Source organism: Fulmarus glacialis, unplaced genomic scaffold (genome assembly GCF_000690835.1).
Source record: "Fulmarus glacialis isolate BGI_N327 unplaced genomic scaffold, ASM69083v1 scaffold23968, whole genome shotgun sequence".
Taxonomy (NCBI): Eukaryota; Metazoa; Chordata; class Aves; order Procellariiformes; family Procellariidae; genus Fulmarus; species Fulmarus glacialis.
This window is the reverse complement of record NW_009229556.1, coordinates 57,905-85,683: the sequence shown is the minus strand read 5'-3', so window position 1 is coordinate 85,683 and position 27,779 is coordinate 57,905. Positions and strand designations below refer to the sequence as shown.

The window sequence follows — 27,779 nt, the reverse complement described above, 5'->3', positions numbered from 1 at the left end:
TCTGCATCTTCACTTGATTGCAGAGAGACACTTTTCATCATTGTGAAAAGCCATCTGATTAGAGCTCTCATTAACCCATGAGTGAAGCTTCTTATAAGTTTAGCTGGAGAAATTCCTTGAATGCTTCAGAATTGCAAAGTTGCCATTTTTGAGAAACCTCAAAACTTAGCTCAGCTTAAAACAAACTCTTCTTTCTCAGCAGATTTAAAGAAAACCTAATTTACTGTATATCTCTTTATCCCTCAAAATGTCTCAGATGTCATGGAATTCTACTGCTGATTATCAGAGACTGTGTGTATCTGGACTGTCCCGACCCTGACCATCCATCTATACTGGTCCAATTCATTAAACAAAGGCATTGAACAGTCAAAATATTCCTCTGTTAAAGTGTATTTAGAAGCAGTCCTCGTGGAAAAGGAAAAAAACTTTTTTCATTTTTCTAATTTCATTTTTGGAATATAAAGCAATTTTATGCTTGAAAGTATGAAGGTTACTTTTCAAATGCTCTGTGCATAGCTTTTGCTAGTCATTTTCTTCCCTTTTCTCTCTTCTACCTTCCTTCCCAGAATAACTGTAAAGTAGATGTGTATGTCTGTACCAGGAATCATCTCCTTGACTCCCTTAGGGATCTTGACCTTCTCTGACACATATATCAGACACGGGATGAACTCAAGCTTGTCTCTGTTTAAACAGGCAAGATCAGCTTTGTTCAGAAAGCCATCTGATAAAAACAGACAAATTTATGGGCACTGCTTTCATTGCTTTGCTTACTTCTAAGTTGTTATGGAAACCATGTCCCAGAGTGGCACTAGAAGACTATGTCCTAGTGAGGGACAGCTCTCTGAGTCAGTCATGGCATCATTTGGCATTAAAGAGGTCCTAGTTTCAATCAGTATTTTGGTATCTCCTGAAGAGCCCTCAAGTTAGTTCAGAGATTGCAGGTAAAATGAGATTATGAGGTAGGAAGTGTTATGCAGATGGTAGGTTCTACTGCTTCCTCAGTGAAACATGAAAACTTTTCTTCTCTGGCTTGCAGCAGGTGACTCTAAGAAACTAGTTCTTGAAGCTCATATATTTAGAACTATAGAATCAAGTTTTTTATCCTAAACTTTTTACTTGCCTTCCTTTTTGATGGCAGGTTGCAAGGTAGGATCACCAACATATAAAAAAGCCTCACTGAAAGCACTCGTGGCAAGTCAGACCAGAATTGACACAGACAGAATTGCATCTTCTCCTTTACCAGGCAGTTTTAACATTTGGGAAGGATGTGTTTCATCTGTCCTGGAAAACTGCACTGAAGCATCTGTTGATTTCATTAAAACACAAAGATTCATAGGTTATGAGGCCAGAAAGAGCCATTATGATAATCTAAGCTGATTTGCTATATAATTAATTCCTGTCTCACTACGTCTTTTAGAGAAAACAAGGTACTATTTTAATTTAAAGTTTGCCAGTAGCAGAGAACACACCATAACCTGTAGTAAATTATTTCAATAGCAAATTACCCTCATGTAAAAATAAGTCATAATATTTTAAAATGTGAATTTCTCTAACTTCAATTTCTAGCCCCCGGATCCCATTATTCCTTTGTCACATGGATTGAAGAGCCCTCTATTGCCAAATTCCATTTTCTGCACAGGTACTTGTAGATTGTAATCGAATCACCCTTTAACCTCTACCTATTAAACAGACTGAATTTGAATGTTCTTCACTATGGGACATGCATTCCAGTCATTTAATTATATTCCCTTTTTTCATTCTTGAACCTTTGGTTTAACAATTGAACTGCGCATATCAGAAGCTGCATTAGCGTTTCATTGCCCAAGCCAGAGATGCTGTTGTCTCTCTATTCCTGCTCAGGATTCACCTTGGGTTTACACCCAAGGATTATTTTTATCCTTTTGTTTATAGTGCTGAGAGTTCTGGTGTGCTTGATTATACATCAAGATCTTGATGTCCAAATGTGGCTGTCAATGATACCACAAGTCAGCTATGTGAACACTTGTACTTCTTCCTTAAATACAGGTGCTTTTCAAATTTCTCAAGCTAGGTTGTTGGTTTGGGTTTTTTTAAAGAATGTAATGTAAAACAACAAACACTTGAATAATAGCGATTCAGATTGGGGTGGACCTGTTTCTTTGAAAAGACTGAATTCAGAACTCTTGTATCTATTCAGCACCCTTTCTCCTCTCTTCCCCAAGTCTTCCTTTGCGCTTGCTTTCTTGGTCCTTTCTTTCAAACTTGCTCTCAGATCCTCCATTTTTAGTGACTTTCTGGGTTACAACTGACTCTATGTAATTTTCTCTAGATCCTTTGAAAGTCTCCTGTCTCAAGGATTCTCCAGCTGTCGTGCTGGTATGACTAATGAAATACAAGGCAGTCTACAGCAAATAAACCCCAGAGGCAGACCCTCTGCGTTTCCCCAGAAGAGATGGGAATTGTTACTCAAGTATCAAATACGTGGAAGCTGTATGTGGCTCAGTTGAGAGTTGGAAGCTGCTTATGTGTATGTAATCATATTCCTTCTACCAGCAACCTGTAGAGGCTGCTGAAAGCAGATCACTGTGTCATAGCTAGATACAACCCAGCACCAGCCATCAATCATATGTAGGGCATTGTGCTACCTGGCTGCTCCGCTCATGTGGAAAGGCTGGGTCAAGGTACAGTTTAGAGGACTGTTGGTTTGAGCAACAGTTAGTAGTATCCTGTAAGGGCAATTCTCCTGTGTTAGAATGATTAAAGTCACAGTTCATTCAGGCCTGGCATTCTCTTGCCCACCAAAGCAAATCCATACTGGGGTAAAACCAAAAATGCAGCGTTGCGTCAAAGTCGTACCAGTCAGGGAGTCCCGTATGTATGTGATGGCAGGAGGACTCTGTCCACAGGAACCCATTTCCAATTACCCTTTTTCCCAGGCTGTCCCTTCAGTGGGACAAGGGCTAGACTGTGCAAAACCTACTATACATGTAGATTCATTAAGAACATGAGAAAAGCCCTGGTGGGCCTGAAGAACAGTCAATCCATTTACCCGGTATTCTGCCTCCAATAGTGGCAGGTGCAAATGCTAGTTAGGGAGAGTGTGTGAGCATGGCTACTATCAGTGGTGCATTCCCCTTACACTCCCACAGCATCCACTGCTATTGGATTAGGATTATTAGAAGGTCTGTCCCTTCTTTTTCCCTTTACTCTCAGTTTGTGGACTTGCTGTTCATTATCTTTCTGGTTCTTTTTGAGCCTGCTGATGCTCTCTGCTTCCACGACCTCCTGTGGCAGCAAGTTGCAGAAGTTCACTACCCTCTGTGTAAATAAGTACTTCTAAAAATCCATTTTAAACCGATATCCTACAAGGTTTAGCGAGTGTCTCTTGTTCTATTATTGCTAGATTTGGCAAAGAGCAGTTCTGCATTAACCTTCTCCATCTTCTGTAAACTTCAGTCACGTTTTTTTCTCAGTCCTCTCCAAATATAGGAGCCCTGGCCTTTTAAGGCTGTCCTCATAAATCATACTGCTCCATCCTCTTAATTGTTCTCCTTATTTTCCTCTGTACCTTCAGCTCCTCTGCTTCCTTGAGATGCAGAGACAGGACTGCATGCAGTGCTCAGAACTAGTGTTTGTGGAAAGCGCTGGACTTGCTGCACATACAAAGTATGTGCAGAAGTCCTGGGCAGTCCAGGTAGCTGCACATGCATGGAGTACATCTCACGCTTCTTACGTGTGCTTTTCCTGGGGACAAAGGTAGCTGCAGCTCGCCTCTGCTGTCTGGCTGAGGTGCACCTCGTTGTCTGGCAAGAGGGGGAGGCTGTAATGCACAGCCTTGCTGAGTCACTGGAACGAGGTGTATGGTCTGTCTAGCGAGAGCATTTGACATGGTTAATCCATAGAATGAAACTACTACAGTCCCACAAATTTAAAATATATTTTATTCCTGTTGCAGATATTAATAGACTTGATGTTTTTGAAGTCTGTGCGAGGGCAGAGCGCTTTATTGGGAACTGGAGCAAAACAAGCTGTTGTGGGTCAATACTGTCCTCTGCTGGGAGGAACTACAGCTTTGTGCCATGACTCCAAATGGGAATTGACAGCTGGCTTCTCCTTTCTCTCTGATGTAGGGTGTTTTGCCTTTGGAACAGGAAAATGGGATGCTGTGCTGGCTGCTCTGGGGAAATTCTCCTTTAATGCTTAGCGAAAGCTGGAAATTCTTCGCTTGCTACAAACGTGTTGAATTGTGATTTCATTTTTTTTCATCCTGAGGTTACCTACTTTAGAAGCTTATCCCTCATTCTCTCCCTCGTTTGCCTTTTAATATTTACTGCACGCTCATTTCTCTGACTTTCCTGTCCTATTTGTAGAATTAACAATGCATATCTCCTTTTCCTTCTCTTTTCATAGCAAATTGCTGACAACTCATCCTGCTAGCATTTTGAAAGCAGAAATCAAATGTGTGTACATATATGCTATATGTAATAGACACAAAGTATTTTAAAATAATAACTCCTTAGAAGAAATCAGAATCTTCAGTAGTGTCGCAGAATATGAATTCAATCAAAATTGTGCTAGTTGCAGAAATGCTTTTGCTTGCTGTATGTGCCAGCTCTGGGTTTAGGAAGCACAGAAGGTGGTTGAGAGGAAGTACACTTTACAAATATTTCAGTTTTGTGCGTTCTTCAGTCCCTGCCTCTGTGAGAATGGCATGGGACAGAAAGGAGTCCTCTTCGCAAGGAATTAATTCTGTACCTGTGAGAAAGAGAAGGGCAGGAGGTCTTGACTACTGAGCAAGCCAGGCATGCTCAGAAATGCTTGTCTGTTTGGGACTCTTCTCTTGGCTAATTTCCGTCCATGTAGCAACACAGAGTCCAGAGTTCTGGTCCTTAACCCAGGGAGAGTAAGAGTCCAGGCATTGAATATGTACAGGCTTTTATGAGTTAGCACAGAGAGCGTAGGTTTCTTGAAGCGAGGGTAAGCTATGCAGACATCTCCATAGCAAGTGTGTGCCTGTAGTGATCTAAGATTTCTTGGTCAAAGAAATTGTAAGTCTTTGTTTATTTTTTCTTGTAGCTCTTTAGGAGCCACAGGGCAATCACTAACAGTTCATAGCGACTTGCTTAAATTTTTTTGCGTCTCTCTCCTAGTAGTTAAGTGGGCTTACAGGAATAATAGAGAAATGACAGTGGTGGTACAGAGTTCCCTGCTGTGGCTAGCAGAGATGGACATGGAGGTTACACTTTGTTATATATTTTGTATGGGATTTATGCAAATATAACAGCATGGTACCAGACACACACTGTATTTTATGTACAAAAGCTTTTACAGCAGAGTGAGCCTGTGGTAGAGTTAATTGTTCTCACTGTCCTTCAGTTAAATATTCTCTTTTGCCTGCTAATCTGATCTATAGTCATCGCAAAGTACCCATTGCTGTCATTTCTATATAGATTCCTGGTTGTGCTCTCTCCCCCTGTCATCATGTCAGACTCTTGCATAGTCTCCTTTCTGCTCCCCACTGCCTTTTGGGAGAAGTTTATCTCCCATGGCTGAAAGTAATTGGGGTATTTGTGCTGTATGCAGGATTGATGTATGATTTTTTTCCTTGTGTCTGGCAGGTTGTTTATAAGAATAACGACATTCGTCTAGAGCTGTCTCGCTTGGCACGGATTGGTGATACTAAGATGAAGATCTACGGGGAAGTGAAATTCGTATGTGAGAATGTGGCTACACTGGATCCCATCAGCTTTGAGACACCTGAGGCCTATATTAGTCTGCCTAAATGGAATACCAAAAGGATGGGCTCCATCTCATTTGATTTCCGAACCACTGAACCCAATGGACTGATCCTTTTCACCCATGGCAAGCCTCAGGAGAGGAAAGATGCCAGGAGCCAGAAAAATACAAAGGTAGACTTCTTTGCAGTTGAGCTTCTAGATGGGAACCTCTACTTGCTGCTGGATATGGGCTCTGGGACCATTAAAGTCAAGGCCACCCAGAAGAAAGCCAATGATGGAGAGTGGTATCATGTGGATATTCAACGAGATGGAAGATCAGGTAGAGTGATGACTTTTTTAAAGTATATTAATCTTTCAGATCCAGGCCTAGGGCTGTGTATTAATTCTCAGAACCTTCAAAACCTGTTAGATATGAATCACCTTCTTAGAAAAACTTAGTGTTACTCCAGTGATGTTTATCCAGCAAAGCAAAGATGCGAATGGCTAGGTTTTCATTAAATGTTTAGTGTGAACTTCGGATAGCACATCACAGAGGCAGTCTATTAATATTTTATTCACAATCTTCAGATATTCTGGACCTATCTTTGCAATTACATACATAATTATAGTGATGACTTCTTTGTAGGCCATGGTAATGTTTAAGATCCTTCAGAACCATTATTATTTAGTTCTTGGTTTGAGAAATTCTCATTGATCTACTTTGGGTTTTTGTTGAAAAAGAAACTTAGTAGAAACCAAATGAAAACGTATTGCTGTGACCTAATATTACCAGCCTTCTCCTGGATTTTGTGGCTTAAAAGAGCAGGGGTTTGGGATCTTGTATGAGGAAAATAAAAGTAATGGGCACAACCAGTGACAAAATTATGGCGACAAATCAACATTTTCATCCTATTCTGTTTCCTTTAGTGTCTTGTAATTTTCAGTTAGGTTTCTTTACTCTCTCTTGGATGCCAAATTCTAGTCTTAATATCTGAGTCAGTATTCAGTAGATGTTCCTTTTTTTCCTCACAGCTTCTCATTTTCAAAAATGTGTTTTAGTTTATTTCTAATAATATACCTACCATGCAATTACCAAGAGGTATTTTGTTGGTTTCTAGTGCTGGATATCAAGCAAACATACTCATGATATACTCTGAAATTGTGTAAGGAAACAAAATGATCAATACTGTTACTTCATCTTGAGAATATGTGAACAATTGCACTTGAATTCTTCCTCAACCATTGGGATCTCAAAGCCTGGCCATATTTCCCTTCAAAGGGAATTTTGCTTACGTTTGCAAGTGTATTTGGGATTTGTCTGGTGATCTCCAGATAATAGCTTTAGGTTCCTAATTTTATGTTTCCAGTTGCTGAATGCCATCAATAGAGAGAACGCAGTGCTAGAATTTGCTTCCCTTGAGTTTTCAAAAGAGCTGACTTTTAGATACCATGCAAAGCCTAGCTGTTTGAACAGGTCCTTGCCTGAAGCTAGTTTTTTCTTTGATGATGTGAGAAGTTTCTTTGTATTTGGCATGGTACTCTACTAGGACTTAATATGTGTGGTTATATATTGCTATCTCCTAAAGACATCGATAGGAACATTTTATAAAGGAAGCCATAAATAAATAAATGAAGCTTTGATTTCTTTAGAATTGCTAAAATTTAATTAACTTTCAAGGATAAACTCAATTAGTTGCATTCAGTACTGCCTTCAGTTTTGCTTGCTCACTTGGGGACTGTCTGGTCCCTGGAGAGGCAGCTGCAGATGGAGAAGAAACAGAAATGACACTAAGCTCTCTGCTAAGAAAGTTTGTAAAAACCTAGGAAGAGGGACACATGTTCATTTGGACTAGGAACGTGTGACAGACGGCATTGCTACTTGGTGGATGAAACTGTAGGACTGACTTGTTTGTTGCTTGGCAGGGAGGTTTGTGATGTTCTGGACACTAATTAGAGATAACAGATTTTGAATTAAAAGCGCTTTGCTCAATAAGAATGAACACATTTGTACGTTCTTGTCTTCTCTTTTTTTTTTTTTTATTAAATTGCATTTTCTGCTGAAGATAAGTACTTGGTTAATGGTCCTAGTGACTGATGTCTTGTCTCCCCAGAAAACCAGGATATTGGCATTGATTTCTTCACACCATACCTTTAGCAAGCATCAGTCACTCTTATCCAGTGGTGCTCTTGGTAGGTATGAGAAGGAAGTTCGGGATCTCTTCTTGTTTAGTCCTTGGCTTTTCTCCCATGTGTGGACCAGAGAACAGTTACACCTTGGAGATTTTTTTTTTTTTTTTAAAATGTGGATGCCTGTCATGTAGAAACTGTACTGAAGTAATAAACTTACTTAATGTAGGCTACAAAACAGCCATTTGGGTTTAATGAGCTAGTGACCTAGAGGTTCTGATTCTCATTACTAAAGCAGCCAAGGCCTTTATTAGGTGTCATCTCTGCCCTTCTTCTTCCCATTTCTGCAATAGTCCAAAGCTTCAGGCTCTGCTGAGCTTAGTAAAATAGCCTAAAAATCCAAATATTCACTACTGCAATATACTAAGGCAGGAGCACAATGCTGGTGAAGCATGGCAGTTGTGCTCAAATAACCTCTGGCACCTCTAGTCCCCTTAGGCTTTGTGTATGCTTTGGTCTGTGTTGGCTACCAGAGCAACAAAAGCTGTTTTTTCTCTACTCTGACAGAAGCTGACAGCGTAGACATGGACACCTAGCCTCCTGTAACCTTTCTGTCCTTGGGGAAAGCTCCTACAAAGTGTCCACAAAACCTGTCACAGTTTCTAGCTGGGGAACACTGAGTACGTTACACAAGACAATGTTTTCGGCTGGTCACTGGCTACAAAACACACATTTTGTCCCACCCACTCTGACATTAAAAATCTTACTGGAAGGTTTGGTCTATGGTTGCATCAGTGCACTGCTTTGTATACCAGCTCTGCCGTCAGTAACTGGGGTCTTTTGGTCTGTTTGGCCTTTAGCCCTGCACAAAGTGCCTAAGGGACTGGAAAGGAAATGCTTAGATGCTTCTGATTGCTCAAGATGGCATTTGACCTACCTACACAGAGTTACAAACATAGGATTTGCGGGGGATTTGGAAGTCATTTTGTTTGACTCCACATGAGGAGTCAGCTCATGTGACTGCTCCTTCCTAGGGTCAATTCAGAATTTCTCCATCTCAGCAGCTTGGTCTTAAAAGTGCTGTGCATCCGAGCTAGTACCATCTCCTTACAGGAACAGTTGCAGGGTACAAAACTGGCAGAAAGGTTTAGGCTGATGTCTAGCCTATTTCCTTTCATCATCTCATGCTCTTTCTCCAGGTTTTACGCTTCTCCTTGGTATCCAGTATTTCTTCTCTTTTGGGGAGTTTCTTTACCTTTGTGGCTTTTGCAGGTAGTGTTTGTTTTCTCCAGAGTAGCAGCTGTCTGGAGCTCAGCCCTCTAGTATTTTGGTTTGTTCTAGTCTTTTGAGTAATATGTACCCCACATGGTGCTTTTGAGGAGTAAAAGCAGAGATGCTGGAAAGGGGGCTGTGATCCTGTGGCTCCGCGACATGCTGCCTTTACAACCGTAGGTGTATTGTCACATCTTCTCTTTTCTTACTTTGTAAAAGGGAAAATGTCTGCGGTGCTGCAGCTTGTTTTTACAAAATGATTCATCAAATAACCCTGGTTCTCTTTGAGCCTTTAATTTGTAATGCCTCTGTTGCTTCTGGCACTCTGCTGCCTCTGACATTATTCCTAAATTATTACTGAACATCACACACATGAAATACCTTGTGTTTCTGTCATACGTGCTGTTCTCCAAGAAGACACCTATTACAACTGAAGAAAAAGCATATGTACACCACCGCACTTTCTCACAGAGACACAAAATAGAGCTAACTCTATTAACTAAACTCTCTCACCTTATCATAAGGGTGTATGATAAAAATGCAATGATGTGGAATTAATCTTAAAGCTTGGATAGTTGTCTCTGAGGACAGACTATCTTAATGACAAGGCAGTTGGATGTGATGATTTATAGCTAGGGAGAGTGAATTGCTGATTTTTAGCTGAGTGTCTGGTGGGCAGATGTCCTATCACAAAAGCTGCTGAATGCTCTTCTGAAGAATATGCTGCTCTGGGGTGTGAGACCTGCATTATGTTCCCTGTTTTTCTTTGGATGCACTGTCTGATCTTAAACAAGTCACTTCGCTTCTCTGCACCTGTTTCACATGTTCTGATTATATTTCTGTATTATATGTTCTGATTATTTTATGTGCTGGGGCAATTTCTTGAAATATGTAGGAATGGCCTCAGTGCAGTATGCCCACATCTTGCTCGGAGTATATGGAAGCTACTACAGTTTTCATAATAACTGTTCTTCAGAGATAACCTTTATCTTTCTCTACCTCAATTTTCCTGTTTGTAAAATGAAAGTTAGAATACTTAACTTTCATTGTAAAACCATAGCATAATTTATTTTGGAACAAACTTCTGGAGATTTCTAGTCCGAACTGCTGAAATCTAAGCTTTCTTCAAGGTTGTGTCCAGTTGTGTTTTGAATGCCTCCTTCAGGATGGTGATTCCACAACCTCTCTGAGGTTTCTGTTCCCATGTTTGACTACCCTCATAGTGAAAAATGTTCCTTTCTATGGAGTTGGAGTTTCCCTTGCTGCAACCTGTGATCAGTGTCTCTTGACACTGCACGTGCACATTGCTGACTCATGTTCAAATTGTTGTCTGCCATATCCCCAGGTCCTTTTCTGCAGAATTGCTCCTTAGCCAGCTGGTCTCCAGCTTGTACTTACGTGTGAGGTTATTCTGCCCCAGGTGTAGGACTTTGTATTTATTGTTGATTTACATCAAACATTTCTGTAAGTCCTTTGCTCCACCTTGTAAAGGTTTCTCTGAATGGTAGCCCTGTGCTTCCTCCAATGCATCATCCATTCTCCCCAGTTTGATATCATCTACAAATTTGATGAGGGTCTATTTAGTTCCATCATCCAGGTCCAGCTTTGGAGGTACTAATGAAGAGTTTTCTGGAAGAGCTATATAATGTGAATTAATATGCTTATCTTTTTTCTCTCCAGTCCTGATACCATCAAACTCCTGTATGTTCTCAGTAAGTCTTTGCTTTGCTGGATGAATACCATTGAATAATGCTCAGTTTTTACATGTTATTATTTAGCCATTGCATTGTTATGCTTGTGACCTTATAATGCAAGTTGGGATACAGACACATGATGATCAGTCACTGCATGGAAGTACTTATGGCCTGTGGTTCAAGAGTGTCTGGGAGACACTGTCTCTGTTAGGAGTGCATCTGGGTACGGAGTAATCTTCACTCTCCTGTGCTGAACCTTAAACCTCGCTCAGTTGTTGGAAAAAAAATGAACAAGACTGAGGCTGCAAGTGCAAGTGTTGATGTCTTCTTATCCTCCTCATTTAGGTACTATATCAGTGAACAGCAGACGCACCCCATTCACCGCTAGTGGGGAGAGTGAGATCCTAGATCTGGAAGGTGACATGTACCTTGGTGGGCTGCCTGAGAACCGGGCAGGACTCATCCTTCCCACAGAGCTCTGGACAGCAATGCTGAACTATGGCTACGTTGGCTGTATCCGAGACTTGTTCATCGATGGACGAAGCAAGAACATACGGCAGCTGGCAGAGGCACAGAATGCCGCAGGAGTCAAGTCCTCCTGCTCCCGCCTCAGCACCAAGCAGTGCGACAGCTACCCGTGTAAGAATAATGCAGTCTGCAAGGATGGCTGGAATCGCTTCATTTGTGACTGCACTGGCACCGGCTATTGGGGTAGAACATGTGAGCGAGGTAAGCTGAGTTTTCTGACCTCAGTTACACAGAGCTGAAGGTGTGCAGGAGAACTAGAACAAAATCCAGTGTTTCCATGAGACTTTCCCCTGCCCTTGTTGGTCTTCCCAATGCTAAGTTCCAGTCCCCACACTAGGACAGCTTTCTTCTTTGATCGTTTCCTTCCAGTCTTTTCCACCTTCATTTCATGAGCTTACCTTCTTCATCTGCCACTTCACTCCCTAAGCCTTCTGAAGACCTTGTCTTCAGGTTCCAGAGTTTCTTTGACTCAGTATGGTTTGTCTCCTAAGGCAGAAAATGCTGCTGCATGTGAGAAGTCTCAGGCAAATTACTGGAAACAGTACCAATGTGAACTTAAGTTATGGGACGGATGATGTATCTCAGTTCTGTCTAGTCTTCCTCTTTTTTGCATGGTAAGATTTCCTTGATGGCTGTTTATGGGTAAAGCCAGCTAATTAGATAATGTTAACAGCAACATGTCTCCAAGTTCACCTCTGATAAGGCAAATCTGTAGGAGATGGTGGGAGATTCTCTGCATCTTACTCTTACTTATTCTGACTGGTGACTTAAAGACGTATGATTGGAGATATGAGGCACAACTAATGCTGGTACAGGCAGGCAAATCGTATGTGTTCTAGGCCACGAGGAAAGGAATTTACTAATGTAAGGTACCTGAGCTATATATTTCTCAAATACTAGGTGGTTCCATTAATTGTTGTTACCCTTATTGTGCTGGTGCCACACTCAGAATGAGGTAGGTGAGTGGTTTTAAAAAAAAAAAGATGGGTCTAAGATCACTTAGAAAAGAAAATACTCCCTAAAGGGTGTTTTCTTATAGTGAAAACAATCTCTCTGTTAATACTTGGCCATTAACACTGCATTCTGGCTGAACTGCACTCACAGTACACCCAAGAATTAACTGCAAACCATGAGCAGAGTCTTAGAGCTTTCAGCCCCTTCTTTCTGTCACCTTACTTGGTGCCATGGGCTAATGATTATAGCATGTGTCTTAGAATTGGAAATTCAGATATTTTTGAGCTTCTGCCATAAATATTTGAGAAGCGCCTTTCCCACTCAGTGTCCCCCCTATGCATTTTTTATCATTGATCATAGTACCATGCCACTTATGAGAAAGAACGTGAAAGTTAGGTACAGTGCATAAAACATTAGGCAGAACTGAGATTTGTAATTCATTCACTCTCCAGAGGGTTTTCTTCTTTGCAGGAAGTTTTTGTTTATGACCAAAATTCTTCCTATAGACCAGATGGGGCTTTTAGGTGTTGTGGTTTAGCCCCAGCTGGCAGCCAAACACCACACAGCTGCTTGCTCATTCCTCACCCCCCAGTGGGATGGGGGAGAGAATTGGAAAAAAAAAGTAAAATTCATGGATTGAGATAAAGACAGTTTAATAAAACAGAAAAGGAAGGGAAAATAATAATAATAGTAATGATCATAGAATATACAAAATAAGTGATGCACAATACAATTGCTCACCACCCGCCGACCAATGCCCAGCCAGTTCCCAAGCAGTGGTCACTGCCCCCTGGCCAACTCCCCCAGCTTATAGACTGAGCATGACATCATATGGTGTGGAATACCCCGTTGGCCAGTTGGGTTAGCTGCCCTGGCTATGCTCCCTCTCAGCTTCTTGTGCACGTGGCCGAGAATGGGAAGCTGAAAAGTCATTGACTATGTAAGCACTACTTAGCAACAACTAAAACATCAGTGTGCTATCAACATTCTTCTCGTACTAAATCCAAAACCCAGCACTATACCAGCTACTAGGAAGAAAATTAACTCTATCCCAGCCGAAACCAGGACATTAGGTTTTACAGCACAAGATCAATGATCATTCATAAAGCTTCTCACAGCCAGCAATTTGTAGCATGCTACCTTAAGCAACAATAGTAGTTTCAGCATAAAGCAAAGAAAATAGAAAAGAAGCTAATAGTCAGGACACAATCTCTCCTGCAAGTGATGCTCTGAGTGCCTTGTAACGTGGTAACGATCTCACCTCCCCCTGCTCCCTGAGCTCTCCTGCACTCCTGTTATATCTGATTAGAGTACATGTGGTGGAGAGCAAGATTTAACCACGCCAGAAAGACTCCTAAACTGAAAGGCAGTTTTTGGGTGTCTCAGAAATGAATGGCAGGTGCAGCAAAATTCCATTTGTGATGGAAGTTATGATTGCAACTATATATTGAAGCTTTGTACTGAGTTTGCTAGGTCTTGGGTTGTGGTGTGTCGGGCATTAGGGGAAAAAACCTTGGAGCTTGTACTCTTGGTAGTATTTAGTCATTCTTGCATCCTAGGGTTTTAGAAAGAATAGGAGTATCAGAGAACAGTGCCTGCAGTGCAGCTTTTCTGTTCTAAAGTACCTTGTTTCAACAGGTCTGCTGTTTTGCGAGTTAGTTTGAAACAAAGGACATAAAATACCTGAAAGCCCATGGAAATGCTTCCCAAATGCTTTCTGGTCATCAGACGTAGTGCAGGCTTTGGGAGAATTGACAAAAAGGATCCTCCAACACAATGGGTAGCACGTTTCCTCCTGTTGCATGTGAACTACCTTCTCATACTGAACCTGGTAGTAATTAGAATGAGTTGCAAGTCTTGTCAGCAAGAAGGGCTGGAGGGCTGTTATAGACATGCAGGAGGTTAGGAAGAATGGGTTGGTGCAGCTACTGTGAAGGATCTTTAGTGTTTTTTAAGTACTTAATGTCTTCTGTAGCCTCTGGCTTCTGATTTGTTAGTATTTGACATCAGTTGCAGCATCAGGTCACTGCAGCCCTCTGTTAATTGCACTTAAGGTGTTGGAGGTAGGAGTTGGGATCTGGCTCATAGAGGATTGCTGTGATAAAGTACCTCCTCACAACCCATGGACTTTTCTGAAAAGGACCCCAAAGCCCTGGCATTAAACAAGCAAGAGGAGGGGAATGTGTGTTGTATTCACATTAGCTATTTTCTATAGCTGCAGTGAAAATGCCATGGGGTCAAAAAGGTGCATGAGGTCTGTTCTTCTGCGGATCCCGAAAGCTCTCTGCATGCTTTCCTTCTGCTGAAACACTGTGAGAGGGACTGCAGAGGGCAAAAGCCCAGGAAGGACACAAAGGAAAAGACAACTGAAAACCAGATCATTTTGGGCCAATGAAAATCAGATGTTGTTGATCACTCCCTTTTTAATGCATTCTCCTACTTAATTGCCTTGATTGGAGTTGTTTTTTTTTTTTTTAATTAAAAGGTATATACTGATAAGATTAGAAAAAGCAGGTTGGTATGAGACTGCTGGCCATTTAAGACTGAAATAAAAGACAGTTAGGTTTAGTTTTTAAACCTTTGAAGTTAATCGCTCAGAACTGGACATAGCCTGAGTCTTTTCCAGGTAAGAAAAAAAAAAAAGTCTTGTTCCAGCCCTTTCCTTTTGCTGAGCTGCACCCAATGTTCATTGCAGCAAGACAGAGATATCCCACTCCAGTTCTCCTCCCAAGGGCTGGAACCAGTGTCCCTTCCTGTTTGGGTCTGCTCAACAATGGATGATTAACAACCTGAGCGAACCAGGCTTTTTTTGTGTTTTGTGGCATACCGTTTGTGAATAGCAATGTATCTGCTGTTGGCAATGCTGATGTTGAGCATAGGGCTACACATTTTATTATCTGCCAAGAACCTTTATAGCAATGTTTGCTAAGAACGGTTTAATGACAACACACATCTGCCCATTATGTATGTGTGCAATAAACGGAAATGTTGTAAAACTACTGTTAATAAGAACTGCTACAAAGTCATTTAATACATGGTTTAAGTGCTGGCATGCTTTTCTGGCTCAGGCACAGGTAGCAGCACAGTGGTTTTTTTTTATTTTAGTGAAGTTGTTCGATGATGATTACGTATTTGAAGGTTTGTTTAAAAATCCTCAAATGTGTTGATGCTTTTTGGACTGTCCAGACCTTCTGAGTCTGCAGTGTAATGCTAGATAACTGCTGAGAATATATTTTCTTGTAGGACCAGGGGTGCTGGACACATTAGGAGAAAAGCCTTTGCTGCAGTGTTTTAATGCTTTTAATCCTTGCTAGAGCTTGAATATTCAGACTTTAGGAAAGGCGAAACATCAGAATAATTTTTATGATTTCATGAGGTAATGAAAGATGTTAGAAATCAGAAGGTCTGTTCTAGAGCTCATGTGTTCATTGACTTACTAGTACCAGATAGGTCCCTATTGTACGATTCCCCAAAATGTCTCCAAACTGCAGAAAAAAAGATTCCATCTGAATTTAGAAGAAGAGTTCACGCAATCCCTTCACACCCATTTTAATTCATTCCTCAGTAATTTTATATTAAAGTCTCCATTGAACATGATCTGAGGCATGTTAGCTTTGCTAAGGGCATTTGTGCGAGAACTTCATTTTTCCACTTGCCATCAATCCATTTGTAACACCTGTGGCTGTTCCCTCTATGGCTGGCCCAAGCAGCTACTACTGTGGTCTGTGCTGTACACAATTCTTCTGCTCAAGAAATTCAGGCCTGAGCTTTCTGTGCTTAGCTCCCTCGTATCTCTCCCTAATGACTGGGTGTCAGAGCAGAAGGCTACTCTTGGTTGCATAAGTGCTGGATTATTCTACTGTATTAGGCTTTTGTGTATCCTCCATCTCTGCATCCTTTCCTTGCCTTCCATGGAGTACCTTCTGTTCTAACATCCAAACAATTCCCAAGATGCTCATGAGATGTTATGCTAGCTCCAGTAAGGACAGTGCAGCCAAGGTGGGGCTTGTAAGGGAAGAGAAACGACATGAGGGAACAATTTCAGAGACTCTCACTTCTGTGGATTTACATTGTGATCCTTTCCACTCACCATAACTTTATTGTCCATAGATGTATATATTCAGTCAAAAGCCACTCTGAATATATGTTGTTTCCAGGACAAGTGATGGCATTTGTTGCCTTGTAATGCCTTTGTGATATCCTCAGTACAGAAGAGTGTGCGGTTAATTCTGCAGTCAGGGTGATTACATCTTTTTGGGAAAAGATCATTTCATGGTCTTTAGGCTATTGAACTTTAACTTTGAAGAGTCTCATTGATGTGACAATCTCCAACAGCGTCTGCTGAGCAGCTGGAAAATCTGAGACCATATAAAAATCAACTGATTGTCTCTCCTATATTTTATAATGACATGGGTATGATTTTTTATCTGTGTGTTCTTTCCTGTTTCTTCATCCTGTCTCCATCATCATATGCTCTTGATATTTAAGGCCACTCCTGCCTTCCACACTGGATGTGAATTTGTTAGTACTCCAGGTGCTCTTTATCTCATCTGAATATGGTAATTGATGGCACAGAAGAAGATAATTTCTGCTGTTTTTCTCTAAACTTCTGTGTTTCTGGCTGTTTATTGCTGAGTGTAGCTTTCACAAGGTCCTCCCAGTTCAAGAAATATAATTATCCAAAACTGTATTAGATTTTGTGCTACTGTCAGCTCCTGTAAAGAGCACTTGAACAACAAAAAAAGATGTTGATGGGTAGATGAGTAAGAACATTTGGTTAATGCATTTTAGCATCTTATACTTTTGTTAGTATAGGCCTCTTCTACAGGACTAATATTGTAGTGGCATATTTGTTTATCTGCTGGTTTATAAATGGCAGCTCAGAACAATGGCCTCTCCTTAACGCAAGCCACAAAATACACCTATCTATAAGTCAAGGCACAATGCTGCTCAGATAACTCTTAGGTTAAAGGACAGCTTGTCATAGCAGGTCAGTTTTGCCTGAATCACACTATATCAGGGGAAGGTAGAATTTACTAAAACTTGGATCATCTGAAGCGGTAAGTCACCCTGAAGAAAGGAAACACTTTTTCACCTTCTCATCCTAGCTTTTCCAGGTAACTCCCAGCAAGACATATAATGGCATGCCAGATGTATGATCCAGAATGGGCTTGCTCACTTTGAGTATGCACCATGTCTGTTGTGATCTGTCAGGTGTCTAGAGATGAATTGATGACACTGGGTGCAAGAGTCGCTTCAGACTACATGGTATCTTTGAGTCTTTTATAGCTCAGTGGCTGTTCTCAGTCCCTGTGGCTTCATACCCCCCTTCCTTTCCATACCCTCGAATCAGACCAGTTTGTGTTTCTGCTGAGACTGCCAATTGTCCCTACAATTAATGGGAATATCTTGATGGAAGTGGTGGCCAGGGTGAAGTAGGTTCATTTGTCATGAAAAATTATTTCCAATATTTAAAATTACTATATAGACCTTGGAGATGTTATCTGTGAAATTAGCTTTCTCTATCTTTCTGCTTTGCCCAGTCGAAGCCATCAAGCTGAAAGGCAGGCACTGGCATAGTACATTTTCTGTCTCATTTCTTCTCCTCTATTCATCTCAGGGGGAGAGGAAAGACTTGGCATTCATGATGCTCCCTTAATTGACTCTCTCTCCATGTGGAGATAGGCAGTCGCTCCTTGGACACTTTGATTGATTGGATGAGGCTATTATGTGATATGGAAAGGATATGTGCAAAAGCACAAAAAAAAAAAGGATATGCAAAAGCACAGCCATCACCACAAGCATGGAAAGGTCCTACTTGGTGGTGTATATTGGCTTACCCAGATCTGCTTGGTTTGTCTGCCTTCTCTCATATGCAGTTAATGCACAGAATAGCTCACAGGGTGGTCCTGGTGAATCCGCCGCCACTAAATACCAGACTCCAAGGTATGGCTTTCCAGAGGGAAACCATTCTCACTCACTCTGCTAAAGGGTCTGAGAATGTGTAAATGAAAGATCATTTTCATCATCTTTATTTGCTCCCTTACCAGCATCCTCGTTTTTTTCTGGGTAATCGAGAACAAGGAGGTTAAAACTGGGAGATAAGGTGCAGAAGAGGGAAACTGTAACCTGATAAATCAAATCTTAATAGGAGTTTCAGAGTGACTTCCTGCTTTGTCATGATTATAGGTGGCAAGTAGGTGGATAGTGTTGTGGTTTTAACTTTATCCCGGCTGAAACCAGGACAGTAGGTAAAACGTAAAACTTTGGAGATATCCATCACATTAATGCAAAAGTCATCCCGCTGAAGAGACACAGCAGCAGGGAGGATGTACAAGAAAACCAGCCTCATAATAAGTGCTGTTGGTCTCATTTTTTATGGCCTGCAGCTGTTGCCTTCTGAAGTTCTGCCTATTAAAGCAGGGTCTTCTTCTGGTCAGCCTGGGCCCTTTGGGTAGGGGTTTCCTACCATCCTAATCTTGTGTTCTTGTGAGCAACTTAGCATTTTTCCATTTCTGAACAAGGAAGAATTGTAATCCTTCATGTTGCGATACTGCTAAAGGGAGCAGAAGGACAGGGCAGGTTGGAGGGGATTACCGTTGGAAGTTGTATCAAAGCACCAGAGCTTAGGATTCAAATGGAGTCATGTGGAATCAGACTTTTAAGACTGACTACCCCAATACCCACAGGCCTCATTTCAAACTGCTGAGAAAAGAAAAATATAGTATTTTAAATAGTGAATTTTTATCCATTACCTTTCATTAAATGAGTAAAAATGGAAAATGACAATTCAGCCCTCAGCTGAAAAGCATGTTAGATTGACAGCTCTGGGAGTCCTAGGCTTGTACTCAGAATGAGAAATATATACAGTGTAGCTATCCTTTATATACCTTATTTGTCTCCTGGAGGAGTATTTGCATTAGAGATTAGAAGGTAGGTCAGTCTTGCTGACCTGCTTGGTCTTTGGTAGAGCTGTAGGGTGGTGAAAGGAGGAACTCTTCTTCCATAGCTCTGATTTCCTCTCTGTTGCTTGTGTGACTGCTGAAGACAGAAAGAGCCACGAGGCAGCTTAGTGCACCCAGCCCAGGGAACACAGCAAGGGGTTTTGAGCTGAGCAGAACGAAATGGAGTTTGTGCTGCATGTATCATCTGCCACATTAGGGCAAGATTTCCCCCTGAACAAGTGATTGGCAAAAGGCATGTGCTTGCTAAATAGTGAGAAGGAAGCAAGAATATGGAAACCATCTCAACTATTTTATAGTTTTGTTATTGTTTGTTGTTTTTTTTTTTGTTTTTTTTTTTTTAAATCTCTCTGTCATGAATATTTGTGACTGAAGAGAAAAATGAGGTCAAAAGAAAGACTCTTGACATATTAAGAAACTTCAAAAGATCTAGAGTCCTTACACTAATCTCAGTGTACCGGATCTGGTTCCTAGACATGGAAGCCTAACAATTCAGTGCCTAGTCATGGAAACATCCAGGTTTTCACTATTTTGTTACCATCGCCCCAAAGAAGTTCTCTTCTGTTGCAGTCCAGCTTTTTGATGTAAACCCCAAAAGTCACTGCCTACTCCATTTCCACTGGTCAGCTTTCATGTCCAATTTGTGCAAATCTCCTTTATTCTGTATTTGCATGTGATTTTTCTGTCCTCCTGGAGGACTGACCAGTGCTGAATTTTAGCCTTTCCCTCCCTGTTAAGTGTTACTGGAGGATGATTTAGAACTGCAGCCAAGGTGCTTGCCTCAAAGCTGTGTTTTTAATAATGCCAGCTTTTCTTCTTGTTGAACACAGGGATGTGATGTGTATCCACATCAGCTGAGGATGTGGATAAAGTAAGATACAGGTAATAGCTGGCAGTTCACTTTTCACCAGGTCCAGTCCGATGCTGGGAGCACCGCTGTGGTGTGAAGGAGCTGCCATTAGTCACCTTGGTGAAGGGGCTGGAGATTGTCCAGTGTTCAGCGGGATGGACATTTCCTCCTGTCCCAGTCTGTCACTCTCCTTTTTATTGAGGCAACATCACAGTTCTGTATCTTGTTCAAACGCTTGTATGCCATTCCCCTAAACCTGCCGGGTTCCTTCTGCCACCTCACCTTCCAGGCTGATCAAATTTCACTTTCCTGCCTGGTGCAGAAGAGTAAGGAATGTCCTGGAAGATTTCTTGGGATGTGGGAAAAGGGGACAAGGGAAGGAATGAATAGAGCTTTGTCAAACAAAAGGCTGGTATCTTTTTCTTGTGTCATTTTATAGCCTGCAGCATTTTCGGGTAAAGCAATTAGGCAAAACAAAAAGGATTAGAGTAAAGAGAAACAGAAATTATTTATCATGCTATTTTTTAAATGACTCACTTAGTTTTTGCTTTATCTTTTAATTTTTTATTTAAAGACAAAGGCACTTGGGCTGCTTTAAAAAAAATCAAAACATAAAGGAACACCACAAATAGCCATGTTGAAGAGTAATGAATCCAGCAGACAGAAGGAGTTGTGTCCAAATAAAAAAGGCAGAAAAGTGTAGACTGGAATTGGTATTGACTGTGCAACGTGCACAGTGCTAATGGACCTGCAGAAGAAACAAGAACATTGCAGCCATAAAGTGAAAACCTGGTCCACTGTGAATACAGATGAGAGTGGGAAAGACAGTGCTTTTATGGGGCTGCTTTTGCACACATGGCCTCTTGAGGTAACCTACTTATAAAGTCAGAGGGACAGGATGTAGATTAGCAATCAGCATCTTCATTTAGCCATTTCTCCCCAGGTTGATTTACACTGCTGTGATTTCTCTTTTCTTTTGTCTTTTCTTGTTGGCTTGTGACTATTTGCTGAGCCCATCTATTCTTCACTCTTTCTTTTCTGAGAGAAGCTATAGAAGTTAAAATGCCGGTCATTTACCCTTCTCTGTGTGCGTATGTGTGTGTTGCCTACAGTTCATACCCTAGTCTGTGCCACCAGCGAAGCCTCAGTCAGTAAGTTTTCCAGGAGAAGCAGCTTTGAAACAGCTGCCGTGTCCCTTCTGCTGAGAGTTGGTTTTTCCCAGACACCCCATCGCTCAGATTAGGGAGGGATGCTGGCCTCTATCCACTGGATCAATGTGCTCTATCAAAGTGTTGATCAACAAAATCCTATTAAAACAGTGTGGCACCCATAGCTTTCTTCTCCCATGTGGATCCCTTGAAAGGGAGGGATCCTGTTAGGGGCAGAAGAGACTGTGCATGCCAAGAGCTCTAACTCAGCATCTGTTTGAGTGCCTGCAAGTGACTGTGTATTATGTTTTTTCCTGCTTCAGCATTGCTCCTGGGTTACACGCTTCAACAGCTCCCTGGTGAAGGCTACCTAGGAGGTCTTCAGGGCAGGAAGGAGGATCACCTAGATACAACTGGGAGGGGAGATATGGGGGTCCTGGCGTTAGACTTGTTTGTGTTTGGGACTGAGATGTGTTCAGTACTGAGGTGAGACAGAAGTGTTCAGGGAATTAACTGTAACCCATTTAATACTATTGATCATAGAATCATAGAATAGTTTGGATTGGAAGGGACCTTTAAAGGTCATCTAGTCCAACCCCCCTGCCATGGGCAGGGACATCTTCAACCAGATCAGGTTGCTCAGAGCCCCGTCCAACCTGACCTTGAATGTTGCCAGGGATGGGGCGTCTCCCACGTCCCTGGGCAACCTGTGCCAGTGTTTCACCACCCACATCATAAAAAATTTCTTCCCTATATATAGTCCGAATCTACCCTCTTTCAGTTTAAAACCATTCCCCCTTGTCCTGTCACAACAGGCCCTGCTAAAAAGTTTGCCGCCTTCTTTCTTATAAGTCCCCTTTAAGTATTGAAAGGCTGCAGTAATGTCTCCCCAAAGTTTTCTCTTCTCCAAGCTGAATAACCTCAACTCTCTCAGCCTTTCTTCATAGGAGAGGTGTTCCATCCCTCTGATCATTTTTGTGGCCCTCCTCTGGACCCGCTCCAACAGACCCATGTCTTTCCTGTGCTGAGGGCTCCAGAGCTGGAGGCAGTACTGCAGGTGGGGTCTCACCAGAGTGGAGTAGAGGGGCAGAATCACCTCCCTCGACCTGCTGGCCACGCTTCTTTTGATGCAACCCAGGATACAGTTGGCCTTCTGGGCTGCGAGCGCACATTGGCGGCTCATGTCCAGCTTTTTGGCCACCAGTACCCCCAAGTCCTTCTTGGCAGGGCTGCTCTCAATCCCTTCATCCCCCAGCCTGTATTGATGCCGGGGGTTGCCCCGACCCGGGTGCAGGACCTTGCACTTGGCCTTGTTGAACCGCATGAGGTTCACACAGGCCCACTTCTTGAGCTTGTCCAGGTCCCTCTGGATGGCATCCCGTCCCTCAGGCATGTCAACCGCACCACTCAGTGTCATCTGCAAACTTGCTGAGGGTGCACTCGATCCCGCTGTCTATGTCATTGATGAAGATACTAAATAGTACTGGTCCCAATACAGACCATTGCTGAGACCGTCTTTGCGTATTGGTAATGGATTTTAGGCTGTTCTCTGCCATAGTGATGTGGGGCCTGCCAAATCTCACAGTAGAAGCCAGAGATAGGGGCTTGGGTGAGTTTTTGTACCCTTGCATACAGATAACACATGGATGAGCCTTCAAAATTAGAAGGAACAGGCAAGGTCATAACTGGGAGAAAGCCAATAAGTTGCTGACCTCTCTACCTGTCTTTGGGCTATCAGAATAAGCTAAATAAACCCACATTAAACTGTTTATAAGGGTGCAAAATGATAATCCTATGCAAACAAGTGCCATTTTTGCATATATGCAGAGTATTTTCAAAAAGAGATAGATATTCTTATCATTTTACATTTTGGGAAACTGTGATATAGAGCAATTAAGGTACCTACAGTAAGATTCAAGATTACAAATGTAATTAGCCACAGACCCGGGCTGAGGGGGTTGCATTTACTTTACTGGGATTTAAATGTCTGAATCTAAAATATCAGATAATTTAGTCATTAGACTTTTAGGTCACTAAGCTACTTTTTCCACCTTGAAAAAGCTATCTGATGTCTCTAAAATAATACTTGCAGATCTCTACAGACATGGTGATATAGTCCTGGGATATTTGATTAGCAGTTCCTAGAGATAAATACTTACATACTGTGATAGGTAGAGATAATTCATATCAGAACCTGCGTTCCTTCATCTTTTCCTCCTCTCCTGTTTTCCCACTCAGAAGAGCACTGATGAATCAGTTTGGCCTTTCAGCCATGCAGTAATGAAAAGCTGATTACCGTACAGCTCCCCACGGGTCAGCCTCTCTCTTATCCAGCATTGCACTCACTCAACTATCATTCCCTGTGTGCCTGGCCAGAATCCAGGGGACTCCAACTAACTAATACACGGAGGAAGTCAGTAAAGATGTGCTTATAAGACAAAACTGAAGTTGTACAAGCCTTAACTCAAGAAAAAAAAAGAACATTAAGGAAATGTTATCTGACAGTGAGAGCTAAAAGACACAGTGATTTCCCCTGGACCAGGGGTAAAAGCACAACGAATGCTATTATTTGGAAATCTTTGCAAAGCTGCTTCACAAGTGCTGTTCAGAAGGTGTGTTGCAGTATACCGGGCACAGAGCACCCCGTGCTACAGTATGCGCAGTCCCGTTTGCTCTGCAAGAATATCTGCTGGCTGCTCCAGTGGCAGTACCTGCAGATGAACTGTGTGAGCACGGGCCGTTGTGTCATGTAAATTCATCATCACTGCTGCACTAATGAGTAAATTTGATCGGGGCTTCTCACAAAACAAGCCTTGACATATATGGGACATCACTAATTCATGCTTCACAAAAGTATACAATATAGACACGTCTTGGGATTCTCTTTCTGGCTTATATCACTACAGGCATGTTCATTTTTCTGTACCTTTTCTTCCCCAGCTGCAAAAAACCCCAGATACTTGAGACTTTCCTAAGTCATAGAAGGGTTGCAAGGTGAAAAAAAAATGAATCGTTAAGAGCTTCAGATTCTAGGATTTTTTTTTTTGTTTCTGGGATTTGTTTTTCTTGAGCTTTATGGACATCCTGCCCTGAGAACAGGTAGAAAACCTGACCTAGTGATTGATATTTATTTTTGTGTTATCTAACTCATTTTCCTATTGTTGCTAGTTGACACATAGTATTTTATTTTTCTTCAGTACAGAAATGTGGACAGCTTTTGGTTTTGTGTTTATACCCCCAAAAGAACAACATTGCCCACACCTGCAATGTTTATTAAAATCCTTAAAGGTCAGAGATTTTCTTTTAAAATAGCAGTGACTTTCTGTCTTGTGCTACTTTTGTATACCTGCAATGCTAATGCAATCTTTGTGTGGCCGTTGAGACACAGTGCTGGATTTTTTTGAGATATACAAGCAACCTTTTGTAGATCAAATGCCGTAGTACTTGAGCCACTCAAGGGGAAAAAACTTTCTAGTTTCTTTGGCATTGAAAAGGTAAAATTATTCATTGCCCTTTATGAAGCACTGAACAAATGATGAGATTTTGTACGGTGTGTCAGTGATTGGCTGAATGTATTTAACTCGGTAGTGATATGAGATTTACAGAGCACACAAGAAGAGAGCCTTAAATAGTTTTACCCATTGACCTTTGCCAAGATAATAAGCCTGAATATCAACTCCTCACCAGTTAAATTGTTTACTAATGAAGTGACATTGGATACTCAGCTACAGGCATGCTACTGAGAAGTATTCCCAGTCAAATGTATATTCAAGAAATGTGAGTATAAGAAGTGTATTCCCTTAACAAGCTTCCACAGCTATTTCTTATTAAAAAAAAAAAAAAAAAGTGTCAAGAATGTGCTGTCGAGCAGCTTAGACTGAAATCCAACAACATGAAGGAAATTGGCAAAAAAGTTGAAATATAATCAGGAGGCTGAAGGGAGGAATTATGGAGAAAGATTAGAAGAGTTCAGTACGTATTGCTTGGTAAAATGATAATCTGAGGGGAGGATGATGAATCGGCTCTGATGGGAGGACTGCCTTCCCAAGGAAGTGGAATTATTTAAGGAAGTTCACAGGACACTAACTGTGGAATATTAGGTTAAATTAAGAAATGAAAATAGTGAGTGTCATAGACAGTATCCCAGCTGTATTTCTTTTTGCTTTGTTTTGCTATAGCAGGAACCCTAGAGAAGGGATGGAAATCCCATCAATTAGGCACTGGAAATTAGGATGGCTAAAACAGCAGAGTATGGCCGGGCTGCTATATGCTTTACTGAATTATGCTTTGTAAGAGGGAAGGAAGGGAAGGGAGCTGCATGATCTAGCGAGCTCTTCTGTTTCTAGCTTGTATGGATCTGTGAAATGTTTGCCTCAGAATAATGAAAACCTGGAAATGTCTCCCAACTTCAGAAGACCTATTTTTCTTTCTAAATCCTGCTAATGACTGGATATATTTTCCCAGTTAGTGAGAACGTGAATAAATTTATAAGATATGCAAGACACTGATTCCCAAAGTATATTTTGTTCGATTCTTAATGTAATTACTTAGTATAATAACTCATACTGAATTAAGAAGGGTAGAATAGTTTATTATTTAAAAATAACAACATTTTGATACCTCAGCTTCTTTGCTAGATCTTAAAGAATTGTGGAACAAACTCCATGTTTAGGCAAATTACAAACAATATTATGTAGCATGTGTTACAGTATCAGATGAGAAAAGAATGTCATTAAGGAAGGTATTGTCAAATACACTGTAGGAAAAAGCTGTTGCCAGAAAACTTCAAATCCCAAACTCAAATCTCAATTAGAAGGGTTTTCACAGACTTATATGAGAAAGAGAAGCATGGGGCAGAGTAGCACGTGTCCAAAATCTTTCCAGGTTGCTGGTAAAGGAGAGCCTAAGGTAAGGCTCATTCTCTCTAGCCAGTGTGTGAGCAGAAGCAAGTAAGTGTAGTGCTAACTGTTCACCTTTGTAGCAGGTGGAGGACAGAGGCTTTTCTGACTGCCAAGCTGTCATCCCAAATATTGCTCATCAGCATAGAAAACAAAAACAATAACAAAAGTGTAGTCTGCCATTTAGTTCACTTGCATTTAGTCCTGCTCTGTCATGGACTTTGCTTGATCTTTGGCAAATCAATTAGATTCTGATGCATAAAAGCAGTAAATCCTGACAAACCTCAGGGTTGCCCTGCGTAGTGCTTAGGGGCCCATCCTCTTAAAGTAAAATCCCAAAACTTAAGTTATGTGCCTACAGTGTGAAGAGGCCATTAAGTAAGGACGGTGTTCACAACAGCCAGCACAGTGCCAGTGACTAGGGGGAAGCAGGGACAGGGTTCAGGTAGCCAGTAGTGCATGCCAGGTAGAGGATGTGACAGTCTCCTCTCCTAGGTGCAGCCTTGATCTTGCTGCAACCTTGAGCTCGATGCCCACATGAATATGAATTCATATTCTAAACCCCACTTTAAGATTTAGATGCCAAATAGTATCGTATGTGGTTATACAGCTGCAGTGTGTTGATGAGGCACTTTGGTGCTCTGCCTAGTTGCTCTGCTTTTACATCCTCCTCTTTCCATTAAACAGAAACTCCTTTGTTGCCAGAGTCTAAATTGCTTGCAATTCTGTGCCTTGATCTCTCCACAGTCTAATTGCTCTCAGGATGTCCTCTGCTCTCCCCAAGATTTTTGCAAGTGACTGTGCACCTAGATTCCTGTATTCTTCGTGTTGGCAATCTTGCACCTTGTGGAGGAAGTGCTAGTGCCATGTTTAAAAGCTGTGGAAGCTTGGGAGTTTTTCAGACTGGCCATCTATTACTGTGGGTTTTTTTAAATTAGATTAGTGTTGTTCTGTTGAGCTGTGTCAGGAGTGAGTGAGAAAAGCACTGTGATTTCCTTTTCCAGATGCAGATGAAATTAGGGAAGTATGACAGTCCCGCAGCAATCCTGCTGGTTTTGGTGCCTTTGTTGGAGCACAGCTGTGCCCAGCAGCTGGTCTGGAATCAGGGAACCAGGAAATTTGCACAGTTAGCAGATATAAATAGAGAATCTGTAACTATGAGAGATGCTTAACTCTGCAGTAAATAAATCCTAGTCCAAATAAAAGGCTAATTGAAATCTTAAAAAACTATCTTGTGCCTCAATTCTTCCCCTTTTGAATCTCTCTATCTGCAGAATTTGAAAGAGATACAGGTGTTATCTCTATAGAGTCTTACCATCTATGTTTCAAGTGATGTCAAGAACTGTCCCCTTTCCTTTACAGATCTAGGTTATTTTTAGGTTTGTGGATTATTTTCCAGTTTCCAAAGGAATTATTGGCCTCTTTGTTATTTTGATTTGTTTGATATTCTGAGAATTTTTCAGGGCCTGTCTGATGAAGAGTACAATGAGGAGTGGCAGGTAGCTCTTGGATCATCCAAAAAGCGGGGAACAGCAGGCCAGTGGTGGTGGAACAGTAGTTCAGGGCATTGGGTTGTGTCCCTGCACTGCCCTGGCTTTGCAATGTGACACTGAATGAACTGGCTCCTATTTCTGTCTCAGTTTCTGCTGT

At 41.5% G+C, this 27,779-nt stretch overlaps 1 protein-coding gene across 1 annotated transcript in view; it reads left to right on the top strand.

Moving 5' to 3' along the window:
* Nucleotides 1-5,597: 5,597 nt before the first annotated feature.
* Nucleotides 5,598-27,779, top strand: part of LOC104081242 (neurexin-3-like) — a gene marked incomplete at both ends in the record, with an annotated part of 47,577 nt that continues 25,395 nt past the window's right edge. Inside the window, 2 exons of the mRNA XM_009583891.1 lie at nucleotides 5,598-6,036; nucleotides 11,135-11,518. Of these exons, the coding sequence (XP_009582186.1) occupies nucleotides 5,598-6,036; nucleotides 11,135-11,518 (823 nt within the window). The remainder of the gene's footprint in view (nucleotides 6,037-11,134; nucleotides 11,519-27,779) is intronic.